The 22,604-nt window shown below is 35.1% G+C and overlaps 1 protein-coding gene across 1 annotated transcript in view; it reads left to right on the top strand.

Annotated features, from left to right (window-relative positions):
• The first annotated feature begins 1,775 nt into the window (after positions 1–1,775).
• The window catches only part of LOC111512413 (probable multidrug resistance-associated protein lethal(2)03659), a 34,292-nt gene continuing 13,463 nt past the window's right edge, over positions 1,776–22,604 (top strand). The window contains 5 exon segments of the mRNA XM_074174998.1: positions 1,776–1,895; positions 8,452–8,575; positions 9,866–10,096; positions 12,643–13,086; positions 14,677–14,823. Of these exon segments, the coding sequence (XP_074031099.1) occupies positions 8,490–8,575; positions 9,866–10,096; positions 12,643–13,086; positions 14,677–14,823 (908 nt within the window). The 5' untranslated portion in view covers positions 1,776–1,895; positions 8,452–8,489.

Raw genomic sequence — 22,604 nt, 5'->3', positions numbered from 1 at the left:
AGTACTAATCATTTCTATCAAAAAAGAGGTAAAACGGTAATATTTCGTTGCTTGGCCTATTATTCTCCTTTCGAGTTCATGACCGAATAACAGAGAATTCGAGCCGGAGTTCAATTTTTCGCCAGATGATGCTGCAGTTCTAGCTGACTGACAAAGTGATTTACCTCAAGACCTCTAGAAACGAGAAAAAAAGAGTATCGTGAATATATAAGAAGACAGGAAATACTTGCTATAAGAATAGCATTTTACAAGTGTTGTTCATGACAAAAAATTTCAGCAAACTCAAAAATCTGCTCATGCAGCTGCAGTTTCGTAAGAATGTATCATCTTTCACACCAACCGATTTCTTGGAGTCTTTGAAGTCCACTAGTTACTTGTTAGGACAATAAGAAGATTGCTCCCAATTCTTGGGGTTTTTATTGAATACTTTTCGTGAGCAACAAAATAGCAGAATCAATACTCCTGACTGCTCTGGATTGAAAGATTCCGTACAGTCTATATCATCTTGTGTTTTTAGATCTTTTGCTGGAAAAATCATCACTTGTTTACTTTGGCGTTTTCTAATATGACTGATAACCCGTCATCTGAAAATGGAACTTTTAACGGGTGATGATCAACTGTATTGCCAAACATGCGCCAAAATAATTGACTATTATAAGAAAACAAATATAGCTGACGCACTAGTCAATCTAATGATAACACTGATGATCTTCTAACATGACTCAACCGCGGGCTGACGCACTAAACTCTTACGAAGGTTCGAAATAGATGAACACTTCGAACTAGCAGACCACTATTATAATCTTCATGCAGTCAATGTTCACTGTGGTTCTGGCGTTTATTCTGGTTATTATAACGCATTGGTCAAAGACAAAACAGACTGGTTTGAGTTTGACGATTGTTGTGTTACTGAGTGATCTGGCGATGGCTTGAATTTTTTGGAGCCTCTGTAAACACCCTACATTTTGTTTTATGAAAGAGAGAAGTCATCACCAAAAAAACTCATCGAAAAATTTGAAAATTCAAACAATCCGTATATATTCTTTCAGCAGGTAATTTACAAGTAGCAGTGTATTTCGAATAGTTCTGTGGAAATGGATGGTACTTGGTTGCCATCACTGAGAAGAAATGTTGAAAATGGAAATTTCAACCTTAACTGAACTGAATTCTCAAAAAACATCCAGTATGTGTGTTCATGTAAAATGTATGTTTTCCGAAACGTCAACCACTTAAGGAGATAAAGATCTTCAGTTGATGTGGTGCTGTAGGTTTTTCCTGGTTTTTCTGCAGCTGAAAAAGCAAATGCGCCACTGGAATCAGTGAAGTCGCCCCGGAGCGCCAATTAATTTTTGATGTTGTTTCATAATCTGTATTACTTTCTTCATTATTACATAGTTATTTTTTTCAATATTTATTTTCAATTTGTAGGCAAAATGTATGAATACGACTAGTTACTGCCTAATTGACTTTTCAGTAGTATATATTACACAGTAACTTTTCAAAGTGAACTTTACAGTTTGCACTCAACTACACTTCAGCAGATTCTCTATTGATTTATATTTTTTTTCTGATTGGGAAAGGTTATAAACATAAAAACCAGTATAAAATAATGGGAATATTGCACTAATATATTTACATAGAAAAAAATGTCGCCTATCGGCGATAAGAACTTTTTGTGTCAATTCATTTTATTTGATTTTCACTCACAAGGACTGAACACCCTTGAAAATCAATTATGATACGAAAAATGAAGATAAATTTCAAATTACTGATAATGATATCATTGAAATATGATTTGTTATGTAAGACGAATCCGACAGTCAGTTATTCTGATTCTGGTGATTGCGATAATATTAGTTTTTGATATGTGACTTTGGACGAACGGTTAATAAAATGTGAGTATCACAAATTTGCTTTTCTGAATCCATTGAAACATTTGAAGAATTTTTGAAATGTGTACATGTATAATGAAGTGTTGAAAATCAGAGCACAAACACAACGTATTTATGCTTCAACACAAGACAGCGCTGTTTCGATCCGGCTTGAGTATTCTCAGTAGTGCTAGGCTGAACCACGAATGTATTGCTAGACTCAACAATCCTCAAACAAGTCTAGGTAAACAAAGGCATTGTGAATTTCAATTTTTGAGTAGAAATATCAAAACCTTCGTTCAAAAGTTACTGAAGCACTGTATGAAACCCACTGTCTTAATGACTCTTGAACTGATATAAGATCAAATTCAATACAATGAAATTTCTGGATAATTACAAAAATTTCCATTTGGGGGGACTTTTCGTCCCAAACGTGGGGTTCAGAAATAAATTGTTTGGTTGTGCGACAGCGAATAAGAGCAGACTTCGAAGAATCGTGACAATTTCTGTCAATCGTTCAAATCGTCGGGCACCAACTTTCTGAGCTTGTTGACCTTCATTTTCCCCCATCAAAAACCGCATGGGAGCTGACACCCAGTTTTTCTCCCATCCCATGCACAGTTTTTGATGGGTAGGTCTCCACCAGGGTCCTCAATTATTGTACACATGACATTGAAACGGACAAAACTTTTGAAACAACCTAGTATAATTTTTACGTTAGGTCGAATTTCATGTGAATTTGTCACACTTCCAACTAGAATTACTACTAAAGTGGTATATAACACTTGAAAACTAACACTTGAAAAGTAACACGTATTTGTTATATTTCCATAAAAAAAGTTTTCAAAACTGCAAGAGGTGTTCTACTATACAAACGCTTCTTCAAGTGTGCACCGAATACATCTGAAGAATCTATTATTCAGTAAAACTCTGACAGTCATCAAGGTATGAGTTACATTTTATTGAAAAAATCTGTAAAAAATTAAAAAGATTAGCTGAAAAATAACATTTATATCAAGCAAAAAAATGAAATTACATTGAAATAAAATACAAGCAACAACCAAAAAATCACAAAATTGAAATATTAACACAAGATGAAAATTTATTAAAAAAAAAAGGATAAGAATTGGGTCCAACTATAACATCAGAACCTGCTTCAGATCTGGAAACACTATCTTTAGCAGCCTCACCAAAACCAGGCCAGCAAACGTGGATTGCGATTCCAAGAATTGCATTTACCGGATACCTTACGAGTGCAGAGAATCATACATCGGTGAAACTAAGAGACCATCGAAAGTTCGCATCGCCCAGAACAAGAAACACACACAATGAGGAGAAACCAGCAGAAGAGCATGTTTGGACTCATCAGCATAACATCAGGTGGGCTCAAGCTGAAATCATTTACAAGGAGGAAACTGACTTTGGAGAAAATTCAAAGAAGCCGCATATAAGTTGCCCCACAACGCATTTAGCCAAGCTAGCGCAGAGATACGCAACATATGGAAACCTCTAATCAAGCGGAACACGATCAATTCCCGCCAAACGGTCAGTTTCCGCTAAAACCGATGAAGCGGAAAGAGGGAAGAGGTGATAGGTGAAAGCACTCGTCTTACCTATAAACAGCCAGATTTTGAAAGAATGAGTCCAGTTAACACCCGAAGACGAGTGTGGATACTAACAATCGAAACGTTGTGAAGTTACTTGGTGTTTGGAACCTTTTAATTTTTAATTTTTATTCCTTCTCAATAATTTTTTTAATTTTCATTTAAATTTTTTAAGTTTTTGGTTGTTGCTTGTATTTTATTTCATTGTAATTTCAGTTTTTTTATATATAATTGTTATTATTTAGCTCAGCTTTTCAATGTTTCACAGATTCTGTCAAAGATTTCAAATCAATTTATATCATACTAGCTTTTACCCGCGGCTTTGCTCCTATTTATGCCATTAAATAAGTATATGTTCGAAAGAAATGAATCAGTATGAGAACTATATGACGTTGAAGTAGCTAGATTTTGAGATTTTTTTGACAAAACATTTTTTCATCCTACATAATTTTTTTTATATAAAAAGTATCCCATGTTACTTCTGATACCACCAAGAACATATGTACAAAATTTCATGACGATCGGTTGATTAGTTTTCACGTGAGACCGTAAAAAACAAACTTACATTCGCATTTATAATAATAGTAGGATAGGATAGTATTGGACAATGGAAGTCCGAACTCAGGAAATACACCACGAAACATTGTCAACCAACTTCAAACAAGATATAAGTTGTTTTTTGAAAATTTCTATTGAAATACTGTTGAAAAAATATTCGGAAACCACTGTTGCCTAATGATTACTAACCGACTTGAAAACCTTTCATCTAGAATAGATAAATCATTTTATAGAGTACTTGAACCATTAGATCGTTCATTAGACTAAGAAATTAAAGAAAATATGAAAGGTAACTTTTATTGTGTACCTAATCAAAGTACTAGAAAGTTACAATGAACAATTTACACATATATGAAAACTTTGAATAAATTCGAAACGTCAGCAAGAAAACGATTTTTTATTTAAAAAAAATTGATTCTCTTACGCAATCAACCTTTCTTCAGAATTCAACGAACGTTTCATTGAAGTTACAGGACAATACAAGAATTTTTATTGAAGCAGAATCGTCATTGCATGATATCGACTTCATTTCCAGATATAATATTGAGCGAAGTTCAGCCAAAGCTACTTTTATACTCATCCTAACAGGCATCAAAAATAATATCTATAAAATTTCTTACGAAAATAATGTATGATGAGGAAAAAGTTTAGAACTAGTTAGAGAAAAACACAGTATTATTCATTCATTTATAACATTTTCAATTTTGCTTTAGGTTTTCTTATTCAGATAGTTTTGAATAATGTAACAGATTTTCATCATGCCAATATGGCAATGAACAGTTTAGTATGAGAAAGACTTTTTGAAAAATGTTAAAGATTTCAGGTGAAATGAAGGTAGTTTTATCGTTTCTAACAATTTGTTGAATAAAGGTGGATGTGTTTTTGAGTTGAACTTGTGTGAATGATATTGAAAAAGTTATAATTTTTACATAATGTCGAATGGATGTTAGCAAATGGTCAAATCATTGGATTTCTGATACAAAATGACAGCAAGAGTTTTGGATGATAACAAAAAAAGCAAATGGATAAATAGCCATCTTTTTTTTTAAATAGATCAATAGATAGACAGAATTCTTTGAGATTTGGTAAAAAGCGATTGAGTCAAAAATCTCGTTTGTTCAGAAATCGAGATTGAACATTCAAAGTTATGTCATAAATCGCGTTATTGAACCACGAAAACCAAATTTTACTAATATTTTGTATTCGAATGGTTGAACAAAATGCAATAAAGAATATTGTATTAGTGCAACCTCTTACCTGGAATATGAATGACTTAAGCCCTTGAGCACATTTGGTCGAGAAAAAAAAGGTTCACAAGGGCATAAGACTTCAATTATTGTAAGGCCATTAACGCCAAAGTGTACAAAAACAACGAACTTTATTATTACTGGAATGTTAATTTAGGTATAACAATTGAATAATTGTTCCACTAACCATCTAACAGAACTTTTTCAAATTCTGGATCTTGATCAATAGCGTTTTCTGAGGTTGGCAAGTTCAAATAAAATTCATGAAAAACTGGCGGAACCAAACGTAATGAAGCAACCAAATTCTTCTTTTCTGTTGAAATAGGAACCATGGCTTTATACTTCTGTTCCAATGGAATCTGCTTCAAGTTCGAGTTTCTTACACGTCGTAGAAAGCTCACTGAAATGAATGGATCATCCAAATTCAATGAGGTTTTGTAATTAAGAATTCCTATCTCATCTCTTCTGTATTGGAGCCATTGTACAGAATGCCACTTGAATGGCTCCCCAGACATATCCTTTTTTCTAGAAACAAGTAGATTTGTGAGAAGATTTGCAAAATCAAAAATTTCCTCTTGTTCCATTTCTTGAACTAAGAAGGTTTTTTTTTTCCCAGTTGACCTCACCAGTTGGTACCAGTCATGTGGATGAAAGATCTGACAGTCAATTTTTTTCTTTCGTTTTTCTATCATGGAGTGATCAACATCGCACTCCATGTGCGTGTAACCTGGTATCAGAAACTTGTGGTTGATGCAGTTCAAGTGCGGGAAATCACAAATTGCTTTTAGGAACATTGCAGCAACGTGACTATTTTTATTCTGGCCACCACATGTGTCAGAATAAAATGTAACCTCTTTTATCTCATCGGAAAATTTGCCTAAATGATAATATAGACAGGAAGCTATTTCATTTGCTCCTCTTCCTGCCGTTGCCTCGTGCCACATGTAGTTGGTTGACTCTCGAGTAGCATTGTCGTGTATGGTTAGATTATAGGTCCATAACTGCCTATTGTAGAAAACCACCTAAGGGCCAAGAAACGAGGTTGGCAGGCATTGCTGGAGATCTAAAGAAAAACATTTCATCGTAATGTCATTCTTAGCCTCAAGCTTATCCACTCTTCTGGAAGAATAAGCTAACTCAGCTTCATTTTGATGGCCTTTCAGAAAATTCTCCACATCTGTTTCTTCTTCTATATTATTCAAATCAGTAGCAACTTTCAGTTGCATGTTAAGTGTGTCGCACTTGACGCACGTATCTACATAAGGCTTCTTGAAAGATAGCTTCATCCTGTGAAATTCTCGTTCATAAATTGTACGAGACACAAAATTTTCTCTACCATCTTTGTATAAATCGTACATAATCCGTGAATTTAAATGAGACTGCAGATACTTTTTGTCATTCGTTTTTCTAGTATAATGACTTTCATGCGCAGGAAATTAATTTATATGAGCCTTAACATCATTTATTTCCAACTCGGTTTTTTCATTTGCAGTCGATTGCTTCCCACGTTTATCTTCTTGTGTAATTCCTGATGCCTTTTGTGATTTGTTTTTCAAAACAGTTCTCATAAATTTCTGTTTTTCATCAAGCGTTCGGCAGAAACAGTCCTTGCACACCTCAACCCTTCTTTCGTTTATTTCAAAAGAATATTGGTACAACACTTCTCGATTTTTCGCACTTTCCTGTTTCCTATGTCGAATAACTTGCTTTTCCTTGCTAGTTATGAGTCCAGCAATGAAAGCTACTCTTTTATCGTGCGTACCTAGAGCCCAGTATTCAGTGAACAAAGTCTTGCGGATGTCACAATTCAATGCTAGGTAACATTTCTCAAAGGTCTTTATTTTCTCCCTTCCACTTTCTTTCCGCTAACATTTGTATAACTCTGCCCTGTGTGAAGCAACTTCGTTCTCTCATTTCGAATAGATCTTGACCATTTCTTTTTAGCCCTAGCTCTTTCTGCGACACCACGAATATTTCTTTCCTCAGCATGTTCTTGTTCTTCCATATTTCCTTCGGCTCCATAATTATTTCCTTTTCCAGCATCTTCTTGTTCTTTCATATTTTTTCCTTCGACATCATGATCATTTTATCCCTCTGCATTTTTGTGCTCTTCCATATTTTCTTCGTTGATGCGTGATTGTGGAATAACATCATTTATTATTGGGTCTTTAGATTTTCGAGATGAATTCGTATGTTTAATGTGAGTGTGTGACATCTCTATTGTGGAAAATATAGAAACAGCTCCTGTTGAAACTGCATTTTTTCTCATTTTACATTCCAGTTCTTTCTTGCTGGAATCGCAATAATGACTGCTGTCGAAATAATCCAAATCTGGAGGAGGCTGATAAGTTTCGTCAATATCACTGAAGTCAGAACTGAAAAGAAAATTCTGAACACCATGTGGCAAACTCCGTGGTGATGAAGAAGAACTTGAAGAAATTGGGGAGGATGGCACTGTGCAGGACAAAATTAGTTTTATAGGTTATGTCACAAATATTTATACTAACGTTCTTACCTGGTAAACAATCGACATGATTTAATGCTAATTCTAGTAGCTTTTTACCTCGGTTACTCATTTTATTGAACAGTACACAAATTGAAACGGTTTCCTCTATTGTTATAACATGTTCACTCTACAGCACGGTATAAAAAATAAGACAGAGGCACGATGATATTTTTTGTACATTAGGTTGATATGACGGGCTTAATATGACAAAAGCCTGTGAGACCAGAGGCTTGCTTCTCATTCTTTGTTTGGTACAATGGGCGCATGTTGACTAAAGTCCATAATATCAAACATCATTCTACATTTCTGACTTAATTCCCTATTACCAGAGCAAATTGTGTGGCGCAAAAACTGTTTAGACCTAAGCCGTTTATATCAATCGAGAGAGCATGAAATTTTGAGTCAAGCTCCACAAAAACCCCAAAACTGTGTAATATTGACTTAAGCCTTTTTTACCAAACTTCAAAGAATTATTCCTAATACAATTCAATTCGAGGATAGTTCTTGCTCGAATAATGTATACAATCTGAGATTATGTGAAAGAAGATACACGCCAAGTTATCACATGAAAAAACTTACCTTTAACTTGATTGACATGAAAGTGCCGTCATAGCAATTTAGCATTTCATTTAGAAATGGATCCTTTTTGAAATATTTATTTCCAGATAAGACTGCAGATAGTGAAGACTGAGTTGAGTTCACCATGGAGGAGGAAAGACTCATAGATGGAAAGCCACTGAAAAAAAATCCTGTCGATAGGTCGAATATAATATCAAAAATATTTTTCTGGTAAGTCATTAAGTTCTCCATGAATTGACTAGAATGAAATCCTAAAGTTATTCATGAGAATGAATCCACAATTTTCACACTGTGTCGTTGTGTGAGTGTGTTTGTGTCAAGACATGTTTCATTATTAGGGATATTGTTTTTAATTTTCATCAATGGGTCAGAATATTCATTATTCGACATTGAAGAAACATACAGATAGACTTCCACGGATTTTAAGGAGGGTAGGAACTGAGTCAGTAGTCGATTACACATGTTATATATCACCTGTGAAATGTTACTTTTTGAAAAATTATTCGCTTTGAAAACGGGAAACAGCAATTCTGATGTTACTCATTTCTCTAAGCAGGTTACCAAAAAATAGAAATACAAATGCACGGAGCCACCAGCAGAAGCCAACCGAACATTTGTGGTTTCAGTTGATAGATCTTGTGTTTATAAGAAAACTATCAAAATCACCACGGCGGCAGCTATAGCTACCTACTGGTAGCTATAGTGAACCAATGAACTATGCAGAATAAATCTCAACATGGAAATGAATAATTGAGCCGACCTCAGCCGTCTCAGAACTGAACATTTCCTACCAAAAAGAAAGCTCGAAGTATATATGAGGTTTCTTCTGGTTCATCCGAAACTGTTTGGAAACTGTGCGCAAAAAATCACAAACAGTCCGAAATAGTCTCGGATACTTGGTTGAACCAGAACGCATTTTGAGGAGACCACTGTGCCACCTATCGTATATAAGAGGAGATGAAGACAAGAAATTATTGTTGATGTCCATTTTGTTATGTAGCGTATTTTTGTAATCAATTCAAATGTTATCTAACCTCAATCGTCAATTATTTGAATCGAATAAATAAAAAAAACATCCTAGACAATAGCCCAAACAAATTTCCACATGAATGCGCGTGAGCAACGGGAATAGTTCTCAACAGATCAGCCTCGAGAGCAAGAACGATTCGAGACAGTTCAAGACAGGTTAGGATCATTTCGAAGTCGAAACCAGAACAAAGGATTCATCAATTCGAACTTATCCTCAACCAGAACAAACCTATGAATATTGCAACATATATCTAATAATTCAAAACCTTCTAACCTATCTACAACACCAGCAGGAAAATAATGACATGAATCTAATCGGACATATAACCAATATTTCAAATAGTGATATCAATGAAGTTAATTTGTTTTTGATCATTTCGAAGTCTCAAATTCAGCTTCTCTCCACTCTTTGCTGTTTCTGATATAACCGCAAAAATCCTTTTCTAACATACTCATTGATTTTCATTCCAGTTGGTTGATTCCGTACTTCAAAAAGGGATACAAAAGAGAACTAACAGAAGATGATATGTACCAACATAGAAGGAAACATGATTCTGGAAAACTTGGAGATCGAATGGAGGCAGCTTGGAATCATCAGGTAGCGAAAAATGATGAGCCCTCCCTGATGAGAGCTCTATGTAGTGTTTTTCTTCTGGAACTTGGATTATTGGGTATTCTAGTGGTTGTTTCGGAAATTATCAGGTAATAAAACACTTGCTTTCATCACCATTTTACATTTGAAGTCAGAATTTGATATCGCTGATCATAACACATTGAGTTCAACATGTAGAATTTTTCCAGGATGACTATTTCTGAATTTGTTGTATATTTGCGTTATACAATAATTTGATACTTTGAATATGATGGTGATCTACTTTTGCGATACAACTTCAAAGATCTCTAATAGTTATGACAAAGCATTGAATTATTTATAAAATATACAATTATCATTTTTCTGATATGTTATCAAAATCAAGATGAATCTAATAGGTTTGAAGGTGATTGACATTGTTTCAGATGAATTTCATTTGTTCGGATTTCCATTGCCTGCTATTGTATGAAATGAATTGAAATCCGTGAAAGAACTAATAAAAAGGAGAATTAAAAATGAATAGCTGAAAATGAGCAAAAAAAACCTTGAATGAAATGATACTGAAATAAAATACAATCGAAATGAAATGAAACGATAAAACAATTCAATGAAAAATTAAAATAAAAAGTTAAGAGATTCCAAGACAAATTACTTCACGACGTTTCGATTGTTGGTATCCACAATCGTCTTCGGGTGATGACCGGTCTGATTCCTTCGAGAGATGACTATTTATGGGTCATTGGAGTACTTACACTTATCTCCGCTTTTCTTTTTCTGCTTCACCGGTTTAGTGGATGATGACCCCGTTTGGCGGGACTTGGCCATTTTTCGCTTTTTCGAAATGCTCCTACCCGTGTATGGTCTCAGCTTGTGACCACTCGATGTTATGTTGATGGGTCAAAATATGCTTTGCTATACCTGATTTGCTGATTCCTCTCGCTATGTGTGTTTCTTGTGCTCGGAAATGCGAACATTCAATGGCCTCTTAGTTTCACTGATAGACGCCTTCCTGAAACACATCAACAGCGTAAGATCTTTCATCTCTTTGACAATGGAGAAGGAAGTCCTCAACTAACTGCTACTCTTGGACGTATTGGTGAAGAGGACCGACACAAGGTGGAAAAAATCTGTATACCGAAAACCCACTGGCACGAGATAGTATCTGAACCACTAATCCAACCACCATTAATCAACTAGAAGAGGAATCAAGACTCTATTAAACCGTGCTTTCGAGCTTTGTATCACACAGGAATATTTCGAGAAAGAACTAGACATCATCAAAAATGACCTTCAACGAAATGGCTACTCCAAAACGATGGTGGAACAGTATTTGGCTGAAAGATAGCAGGAGCCTCGCAAGGAAGAGAAGTCGTCACAACCAGTGCTTGCACTTTCCTACATCAGAAAATCATTGAAAGGATGAGAATAATTGGGTCTAAGTACACCATCAGAAACTGCTTCAGATCCGGAAACACTATCCGTAGCAGCCTCATGAAAACCAGGTCACCAAACGCAGACTGTGATTCTAAGAATTGCATTCACGGGAATCTCTGTGAGTGCGGAAAATCATATATCGATGAAACTAAAAGGCCATTGAATGTTCGCATTGCCGAGCACAAGAAACACATATAGCGAGGAGAAACCAGCAAATCAGGAATAGCAGAGCATATTGAGATCATACACATGGAGGAACATTGGTTTAAGAGGAAATTCAAAGAAGCCTCATACCTGTCCAATAATGTATTCAGCCAAGCTAGCGTAGAGATACGCAACATATGGAACCCATAATGAAGTGAAAAATGACCAACTCCCGTTAAATGGTCATATTCCACCAATCCGGTGAAGAGAAAAAGGAAAGCGGGGATCAGTGGAAGTTATCGAATGACCCATAAATAGTCAGATCTTGGAGGAATTACTCCAGTCACCACCCGAAGACGATTGTGGATACTACCAAACGAAACGTCGTGAAGTAACTTGGCTTGGAATTTCCTAACTTTTTATTTTAATTTTTTGTTAAATTGGTCTATTTTTAAAAGTATTTTATTTCACTATTATTTCATTTCAGGTTTTTTGGCCGTATATAATTGCTATTTTCAGCTATTCATTTTCAATTCTTCTTTTTATTAGTTTTTTCAGGGATTTCAAATCATTTTATATAATATCAGACAATGGAAGTCCGAAGTAATGAAATTAAATCAAATGAGGATATGTTTAAAAATATGTTCATCATCATCCTAAAGTCAATGATGGCCACTATCTTGCACTGATGAGTGGCTAATGAGCCCGAAACTGGTCTGCAAGTGTTCCCGTTCCAAAATTGAAGGTCGACTCTTTCAGTTGTATTGCCGATTGCATATGCAGGTAATTTTCTGTGAAGATTCTTGCACTGACGCCTGTCGGATATAATCCAACGCCCTTCGTGGTATTAGCCAGGGGAGTAGTTGTTTTCTGATAGGCGTCAGTCCATTCAATCTACTGTGTAGGTATATTCGAGACTGGCTAGAACGTTTGAAGTTCATTTTTTTAGATTTGTTTACTGCCAGTCTTCAAGCATAACAACTAATAACCAAGATTCTAATCCAACGTCTGTAATGCTGAAATCTATGTTATGTCACATTATATACGTCACTTTATTAATCATCTTATTTTATTTTAGAATGTCCCAACCGTTACTGATTTCGAGACTCCTCACGATTTACGACACCAATCAAGTAGACGCCGATAGAAGCGATGCCTATAAGTACGCCGTGATGATAGTAGTATCCGCCCTCCTGAACGTCTTCTGCATCCACTACTTCAACTTACAAATAATGCAAGTGGGAATGAAGATGAGGGTGGCATTGTGTTCACTGATATACAGAAAAGCTATGAGACTAAGTACTTCTGCTTTGGCAGAAACCACTATTGGACAGATGGTCAACTTATTGACAAACGACGTAGGACGATTCGATCAGGCTACTCATTTCATACATCATCTATGGATGGCTCCAACGGAGTTATTTGTGGTTATGTATCTTTGCTATACCAACGTTGGATATACTGGCTTGACTGGCATTTTCCTTCTGTTACTATCCATTCCAATTCAGTGTGAGTATTAAAAGTTGACTTTTCATCATTGCCATTTCCAATAATTGAAAAAAAAAATTATTGGAAAACAGTGGTGCTTTCCTAACCGAGAAATATGAGTTTTATCAATTTCAATATATAGAAGTTTGAATTATTGATCTTACTTTTATCAGTGTCACGATATTGGCTGAACCAAGCTGGTTGAACTAGGTTGGGTCATTAATTCTTTCAATAACATGCGATCTTTTTTCCCTGCTGTGATCTTCGTTGGCAGTTTTCTTGTTGAAATAACGCAATCGAGAAACATAGAGAATCAAGAGCTGTTGTTCTTGATATTTCTAAGGTCTTTGACTGTGTGTAGCATGAGGGTTTGCTGGCCAAATTTCGATATTATGGCTTCTCGGATCATTTCTATGTATGACTCTTCAGCTTCCTGAAGGAACGTTCTTTGCAAGTGGTCGTCGATGGATATCTCCCGAATACTTCCACCATCAACGCTGGTATTCCCCAGGGATCCATATTGTCTCCAACCCTCTTTTTATTGTATGCCAATGACTTATTGGAGAAAACCAAGAACCCAATATAATGCTTTGCTGACCACAGCACACTTGTCTCGTCATTTCATTTGAATTCCAGGACATCGGCTACGGAGGCATATCGTCACCGGCAGCAGGAGGTTGCATATCTTGATGAGGATCTAGACGTAATTTCGAATTGGGGTGAAAGTAACCAAATTCAATTCAATGCTACAAAAATCTAGGCATCGGTTTTCTCCAAGAAGATAAATGTCTCCGAACCGGATATGATAATGTCAGGTCAAACAATTCCGCTTTCTACTTCGATAAATTAGTTGAGGGTTGAAATGGACACCGATATCTTGGCACTATCATGTCGCTGGAATTGCAAAGGCTGCTACTCAAAGGTTGGGAACACTGTTCCGAACGAGAAAACACACCTCAGCAACTATTATTGCTTCATAAAGCTCAGATTAGACCTTCTTAAGACTATTGTTCTCATGTATGGAGATCTGTTCCCAAACATACCCTGAAGTTGCTGGATTGCATCCAGAAAAGAGCCATCCGCCTGATTGGAGACGCAAACATCACGTGCAACCTTGATAGCCTGGAACATCGAAGAAAGGTTGGAGATTTGTCTTTCTTTTATAAATCCTTTCAGGGAGGTGTTCAAGTGACTTGGCGCATTAGATTCCACCAAAAGCGGTACATATCAGAAATCAGAAATACGCTACGGACTGTGGCTGCTCATCGTTTTGAGGTTCAACTCAGTACACCTCGAAATTCACTGTTTAAGAGCTCTTTCATCTGGAGAACTACGTTTATGTGGAATAAACTTCCTGAGAACTTTTTCCAAATGGTTTATTGAGTAATGTTAACCCGATATATGATAACATTTTAATGAACGAATAATTCAAACTATAATCTTGGGAAACTCAACGAAACATTGTTAGACATGCTATATAAAAGTTTCCCCGTCACAATTATGATTAAATGAGGGTTTTCATCACATTGAAATGTCACAACTCATTGCTTTCAACTAATTTAGATTTTTTATCTTGAAAAATATTCGTACTCGATGTGATTATTTGTTATTCCAGCATTGTTAGGAAAAAAACTTCAAAATTCCGGCTAACGATCGCCTACCGAACAGATGAACGAGTTCGTCTAATGAATGAGATAATTTCTGGGATTCAAGTTATAAAAATGTATACTTGGGAAAAGCCATTCTCTATGCTGGTGGAAACTGTAAGAAAGTAAGTGAGTTTTCATTCAAAATGTATCCATTCGCACTAGCAATCACTAAATTCTCAGAAATTACTATAAAGTTTTTGCCTTGATGTCCTTGCAGTGGCGTACGGAGTTATACAGAATAGATGAGGGAAAAATTGATTTCAAGTGTATTAATTGAATTGAAGTGGCCGATACTTGATGAAAATCCATATTTAAACTCAATAATGCAGTTTATTGTATGATTTTCACTATAAAGGGTTTTACAAAAACCGCGACACGTTTTCCGCTATGAAATAGCGTAAAGTAAAAGTTACTTCTAACTTACAACCATTTGATACTCTAACATATTACCTACTCATATCCTCACTTTCTAATGAATGAATCTACCTGAAAAGGTTAGGTATGAATTCATTAACTATATGGAAAAAATTTCGAAAGTACTGTGAATTTACCTATTTTCACCTAGAAATGAACATATTCAATAATGGCAAATTATTCAATTCAGTTTGATCGTCCATAAGATATTGAGAATTTCGAATATGTTAATTTTCATACTGCCTAACAGGTTAAGTGTGAAACCTTTCTTCTGGAATTGAATGAGTGGCATATGTGAAATTTATTTTTCCATTTTGGAAAGTATTTTTGTGTTTTTTAATGCAGACTTTGAAAGTTCTTTCAGTTTGGCCTATATATAATACCGGACATCACGTGATCTCGTGACGTAAAAGTGGTGACTCTGGATTGATTCGGTACTGCACTTTTGAATTAATATAAACAAATTTCATGTAAATCCTTTATTAGAATATCATTTTTATATAGGATTGAATACTTGATATAAATGGATTAATACTAAGTAAATATTTTTCTTTTATGGATGATAGAGCGAGCTATTTTGCCCTTTTAAAATGTAAGAGATTTCATCAGTTTTTTATTTTTTCGAGAAAACTGTAACTCCCCCAAAAATTTTGTTATGAACTTTGTTTTAGATAATAGTATTATCTACAAAAAATTTTTCAACTTTTTGTTCCATCTTCTATAATAAACGCTTGATATTCAAAAATATATAAGTAATAAATTGTTTATAGGTGTTACAACTTTTTGTATTCATCTGACAGAAAATACATGATACGGTTTTCATTTTTTATTAAGAAAACTAGAAATTCAGATAGAATAATTCAACTTGAACCTGAATTGATTTATTGGAGCGTCTGGAGACACCCTACATTTTGTTTTATGAGAGAGAGGACATTGTTAGATCAAGATCTTCAGATAATGTGGTGCTGCAGGTTTTTCCAGATTTTCCTGCAGCTGAAAACCAAATGCGCCACTGGACTCAATGAAGTCGCCCCGGAGCGCCAATTAATTTTTATTGTTGTTTTTGTTTTATTTTATCGTTGTTTTAATAAAATGTTCAAAATTCAAAAAAAAAACTCAAACTTTGTTCCATGAATGATAAAATTGATAAATCTTCAATTTAATATATCATGATACTACATTAGAGCAAAAAAGAACTACTTTATCCACTAAATATATTTGATATGATATGATTACTTCATTTAATTTTCGATTTTTTTTCAAATATCAGAATTGTTTGAAATTCTTCTTCAAAGTGACCTATTTTCGTCGGCCTTCAAGTTATTACATTTCATTCTGATAATTGTTCTCAGTTTGCAATATTCAAAAAAAATATTTGCAATTCTTTTTGAAAGAGTTTTTACAACTCCTGGCCCTGTTCTAAATCCATTTAAAAGATGTTTTTCCAAAAGCTTGTTCAACTCTTCAATTTTTTGTAACCAATTATCTGTGGGATTAGTAAGACCTCCCAATAAAAGTTGCTGGACCCAATGAGGCATATTATAATTATGATCTTCTGCTTTTATTTTATAAGTATAATCGCCCAAACCAGGTAGATAATTCTCATGCTCTTTAGCAAAGTATCCAGCAATATATTCTAAAGAGTCTTCTGTTATTTCTGGAATATTTGTATTTGGAGTTGAAGGAATGTTAGTGGAAATATCAGAACTACTAAATTTATGGAAATGAGCTACTGCAATTTGATCCTATTGTCTGCTCTGAAATCGTGTCTGCGTTAATTTCAATTTCATTCGGCCCACGGCTTCTAATTTGGGAAAATCCATTTTTGAGAGTGAATTTATCCCCTCTTTTGCACCGACGAATCCATTCTTTTTGCAAAGTTGTGGAAACCATATCCCTAGCAATGGGAAAAGAGTAAAATATTACACCAGCAACACAACTTTTCTTTAAAGTCAACTGATTGATTGATTTGCAAGTTGACACTGCACAAATAATACCAGGCATTTTAACTAAAAATTACAAGGTTAAACAAGTATTGCTATTATTTACAAAAATGAAAATTTTCCAATTTGTACCTCAATTCAATTCAAAAATGTTCAAAAAACAAAAAAGTTCCACAATGGCAAAAAACAAACCTTAAAACGAAAGAAAATATCAGAGTCTTATAGGGCGTCTACTCTTTAGATCAGTTTAAAAAATGTCCAAAAGCACAAAAAAATACGACTTTCACAATAACAAACTCAACGTTTCAGAAACCTAACTGGTATAGTTGAATGAAAATTTAATCAAAATAAACAAAAACAATGTGATACTGTTCGAAAATAATCCTCAAAAAATGTTAGAATAACACACAGTCTTATGGCAACTACTAAAAGTATCACCAGTGTTATGTCACATCTGCTCAGCGCTTGTTTAAACGTGGTGATATATTTAAGTAAGCAATCCTGTAGGGGAGACTGGGGCATGATGAGATAGCTAAGACAAAACTTGTTATACAAGGAAAATTAAACTCTTTAATAACATTCTTTAACAAAAGAGGTAACCATTATACATTTTTCTCTCATAATTAAACGTTGTAGTATGCAAAATCACAGAACTTTTTTGGCAAATAATGAAAAAATAAACTCGGCAAATTTCCCGTTTTGCCCCATAACTGGGGTAAGATGGGATACGCTGTGGGGCAAAACGAGTACGCTTTTTAATCGGGTAGACAGCGTTCACAAATGTGTGCCTCTTCATCTTCCTCATCTACTCCGGCACATGAATTATGCGCTCAACCGTGGTACACGCCGCAGATGACCCAACTTCGGTTGAATTTGAGTATAAGTACCCACAATAGATGCAAGCACAGTCATCATCCTCTTCTTGGGATGAACTATCTTCCGATTCAGTTTCTTTTTTGCACCTTTTGGTTTGACGCTTTCTCTGCAGGTTTTCCTTGTCAGTTGTCTTTTTAATCTTCTTTGCAACCTTTTTTCCAGGTTTCTTTATTTGTTTTCTACCTTTTTCAGTCACTTGATTATCAGTACATAGAAAATGTTATTTTAATCACAAGGGTGGGGCAAAACGGGATAGTATCCCATTATGCCCCGATCATCTTGCCCCGATCCACACGTAGGTGAAAAAGATGACGCAATTCTAACCTCAAACTTCACCGGCGAAAAAATCTGGTTTGAATTTAATGTTTTGGACTACTATAATAAGCTCGGGATTGAAATAGTACATTAACACAGGTACTTACATGTGTGTACATCAGTTTTCGAATCAAATATCGTGTAAAAACACTTGCAATTCACTTTTTTCTCTCTGCAACGCAAAAACGAGTTCTAATCTGTTCGCTCTGCTTGGACACACTAGCGGAGAGTGAAGTTCATGCAAATGGCACTGTCGCCGCTCCGAACACGATTACTATTCACGCACACAAGCTTACTTCCCGTGCTGCCCCGAACTTCATCTTGCCCCGGTCTCCCCTATGTCCATAATCGTTGGACATGACCCACAAGAAAATAATTTATACACTCCCGATTTTTCTGATACTGAACTTTCATCTGTGTTTTTCCTAATGTACACTCATAAGTTGTTGTTGGTTTTGAAAGCAATATTTACTTTGCTGTGCAGAAAATCTGAAATATTTGTAGTGGGTTGACCTAAGTAGGTTAAGTTTCTATAACTTTTATTCTCTTTCCTTTGAATTGGATCAACTTCCTTCAAAGCTTAACTGTATAACTTTTTTGTAATGAAAAATGTGTTAGACTGCTATCGCAATCATTGTTGACGGCTTTTTGTTTTATTATGTTCAGTTGTTTATTGAAATTCGCCTCTGAAAAGGGCACATTTATCAACCTGTGGATCATACTGTTGAAAGCTGCTACTTTGTGCTGATACGGGTGGGTGGACGAATTATGAATGATAATATCTCTGTGTTCCTGTTTACGATAAATTGAGAAATCTTGTTTGGTGTTAACTTTGCCAAACTTTGAAGAAAGTTTACCCAATTCGAAGAGAAGAGGATGGAAGTTATAGAACCTTGACCTACTTAGGTCAACCCACTAAAAATATTTCAGATTTCCTGCACAAAAATGGTGTATATATTGCTTTCGAAACCAACAACAACTTAGGCATGCGCATTGAGAATAACAACAAGTATATTCACGGTACTTTCAAAAATGTTTTTCATATAGTTAATAAATTCATACCTATTCAGGTAGATTCATTCATTAGAAAGTGAGCATACGAGTAGGTGATATGTTAAAATATATAAATATATACAAATACAGGGTGTCCCTGGACTTCCTATTTTCCACTCGGGAATGTATAGATGGGGTCAAAATATCACCAGTACTTCATATAACTTTTTTTCCTAAAAGTCTTCGTAACCAAGTTACGGGCCCTCGAAGTTACAAAATGAAAAATGTTTTTCTTTGATAACTTTTCAAGTGAATATTCAAAATCATCCAAATTTTGGTAATTGACTAAACAAATGAATTCCGTCGATGAGCTTTCATGCAGGAGTTAGTTGTTTTGCTACAAAGTCAGGAACGGACTACCCCCGATGGTCCACACCCCAAAACTTTGAAATGACAGATATTTTTCAATATTTTTCAACAAAATAAGGTTACTTGGACAATTTTATGAATAAAAGTACTCGTGTGGAAAGTCGATCGGAGCAACGAGTCTTGATAAAAATGTAGTTCTACTCGACGACATCAAATCCGCTCGTCCACCATTATTTGAAATGAATAATTATCAAAGCAGAAATAATAATGATAACGTTAATTCAACAACATTTATAACAGGAATAATACAAAGTATGCTAAAATGAAGTCGTAAACAAAAAGTACAGTACCTATATGGAAGTTTAAGTCACAATTGTGATAGCAGATATTTTTTCAAAAGAAATATCAAGTTCTGTAGATTCGTGGTGTTTTTTAAACTAACAAGCTACTCTACTATGAAATATCGAATTCATTCCATATTTTGTATGTACATAATACGTGTGGAATAATCACGTTTCGTGTTGATCAGTTATCTGAATCTTATGAAACTCAACATTCGAATGTTTCAAATTCTTCTTCACAGCTAAACTGTTGAGGAGTTTCACTGATAATTATAATTTTATGGGAGAAATTCTTTAACACGAATCTAAATTTAGCTGAAAAAACGCACATCGGAAAAAATATTTACTATACTAATAAAAAGCAAACGAATGAACTACAAAAACGGCTGCACATGATCAGGTGAAAAATATCCAGGGAATAATTATGTTCCATTTCTTTCACAGATGTTGACAAAAAAACCTTTTAGAAAGTTTTGATAAAAAATGAGAAACTGGAATGCGATTTTGTTTTGTTGAGTGGTGCGTTGTCATATGACTATCATTGTATTGTCAATATTCTATAGGATATTTTGAATTTTTTTGATATGGTTTACATTCAATGAATATGCAGATATGCATGTATTTTATGGACGAGCATTTTGTAATGATGCAGAAGCTCGTCGTCTGTATTCCGAGCATTTTCCCAATCGAACGGTACCGTCAAGAGAAACATTCGAGCGTGTCGATCGCAGCTTGAGGGAGACAGGTATGTAATAATTGATAATTAATTTGAGCACGTTGTTTTATTTCGATATTATTGTAGGTACAGTTTTGCCAAAACGAGGTGGTGAGGGCGCTCCTAGGACTGTACGTACCGTTGTATTGGAGGAAAATATTTTGGAAGCCGTCGCTGATGATCCTTCAATGAGCATCAGAAATCTATCAGAACAGTTCCATACATCCAAGTCCACTATTCATAGAATAATTAGGGAACAACTGCTCCACCCATTTCACATCCAGAAGGTACATGCCATGACACCTCAAGATTTTCCAGCACGACTGGAATATGCCAATTGGTTCATGGATAGGCAAAGAGAGGATATGACTTTTATTAATCGAGTTTTATTCACTGATGAAGCAGGTTTCAGTAGAGATGGAGTTATCAACTCTCATAATCTCCATATATGGGCCGAAGAAAATCCCCATGGGATATTGCAAACCAAACACCAACGGAAATTCAACGTGAATGTTTGGGCTGGTATCATAGGAAACCATCTTATAGGACCATTCGTTCTACAGGACCGATTGCATGGAGAATGTTATTTGGAGTTCATTCAGAACGATTTGAATGGACTTTTGGAACATGTTCCATTGCAAACCCGAAGAGATATGTGGTTTATGCATGATGGCGCTCCTCCTCATTTTAGTTTGATTGTGCGTGACCATCTGAACCATATTTTCCCCAATAGATGGATTGGTAGAGGTGGGCCATATTCATGGCCATCGCGGTCTCCGGATTCAAATCCATTGGATTTCTTTCTGTGGGGGCATCTAAAAAGCCTTGTTTACGCTACACCTATTCACACAAGAGATGCATTGTTGAATAGAATAACATTACATTGTGAAGCCATACGAAACGACCCTGGAATGCTATTTCAAGTACAGAGAGGGTGTCTTTGCAGACTAAGAAAATGTATAGAGAGAGAAGGTGGTCATATCGAGCAGTTTCTGTAGCGGATTTTTCATTTCTGTTTGCTCTTGAGGCTCTTGAGTTTCGTTAGTTAAACGTGTTTGCATTATAAAAATTCGTTATGAACATTTTACCTATCATTTCCATTTTCCTTAAAAACTAATATTTTCGAATAATGGTAGACATCTCAGAATAAATGTTGTTGAATTAACGTTATCATTATTATTTCTGCTTTGATAATTATTCATTTCAAATAATGGTGGACGAGCGGGTTTGATGTCGTCGAGTGAAACTACATTTTTATCAAGACTCGTTGCTCCGATCGACTTTCCACACGAGTACTTTTATTCATAAAATTGTCCAAGTAACCTTAATTTGTTGAAAAATATTGAAAAATATCTGTCATTTCAAAGTTTTGGGGTGTGGACCATCGGGGGTAGTCCGTTCCTGACTTTGTAGCAAAACAACTGACTCCTGCATGAAAGCTCATCGAAGGAATTCATTTGTTTAGTCAATTACCAAAATTTGGATGATTTTGAATATTCACTTGGAAAGTTATCAAAGAAAAACATTTTTCATTTTGTAACTTCGAGGGCCCGTTACTTGGTAACGAAGGATTTTAGGAAAAAAAGTTATATGAAGTACTGGTGATATTTTGACCCCATCTATACATTCCCGAGAGGAAAAGAGGAAGTCCAGGGACACCCTGTATATAAAATATAAAATGGTTGTAAGTTAGAAGTAACTTTTAGTTTACGCTTGAGGATAGTGATTGTATAGCGAAACACGAGTCGCGGTTTTTGTAAAACCCTATATAATAAAAATCTTACAATGAATTGTAATTAGTTTCGAATGTATTGCGGTATTCAAAAACAATATTCACAAATAATAATTGAATTATATTTATTATCCAAAAAAATATACAGTGTATCCACGAATGGAGTTGCTGCTGAAAATAAGATTTTGTCTATTCATATCCTCAC

The sequence above is a fragment of the Leptinotarsa decemlineata genome, unplaced genomic scaffold, assembly GCF_025532065.1.
Source record: "Leptinotarsa decemlineata unplaced genomic scaffold, Ldec_3_MD MMD2_tig00000882_RagTag_RagTag, whole genome shotgun sequence".
NCBI classification, from domain to species: domain Eukaryota; kingdom Metazoa; phylum Arthropoda; class Insecta; order Coleoptera; family Chrysomelidae; genus Leptinotarsa; species Leptinotarsa decemlineata.
Note: the sequence above shows the minus strand (reverse complement) of the source record. Positions and strands in the feature narration are given on the sequence as shown.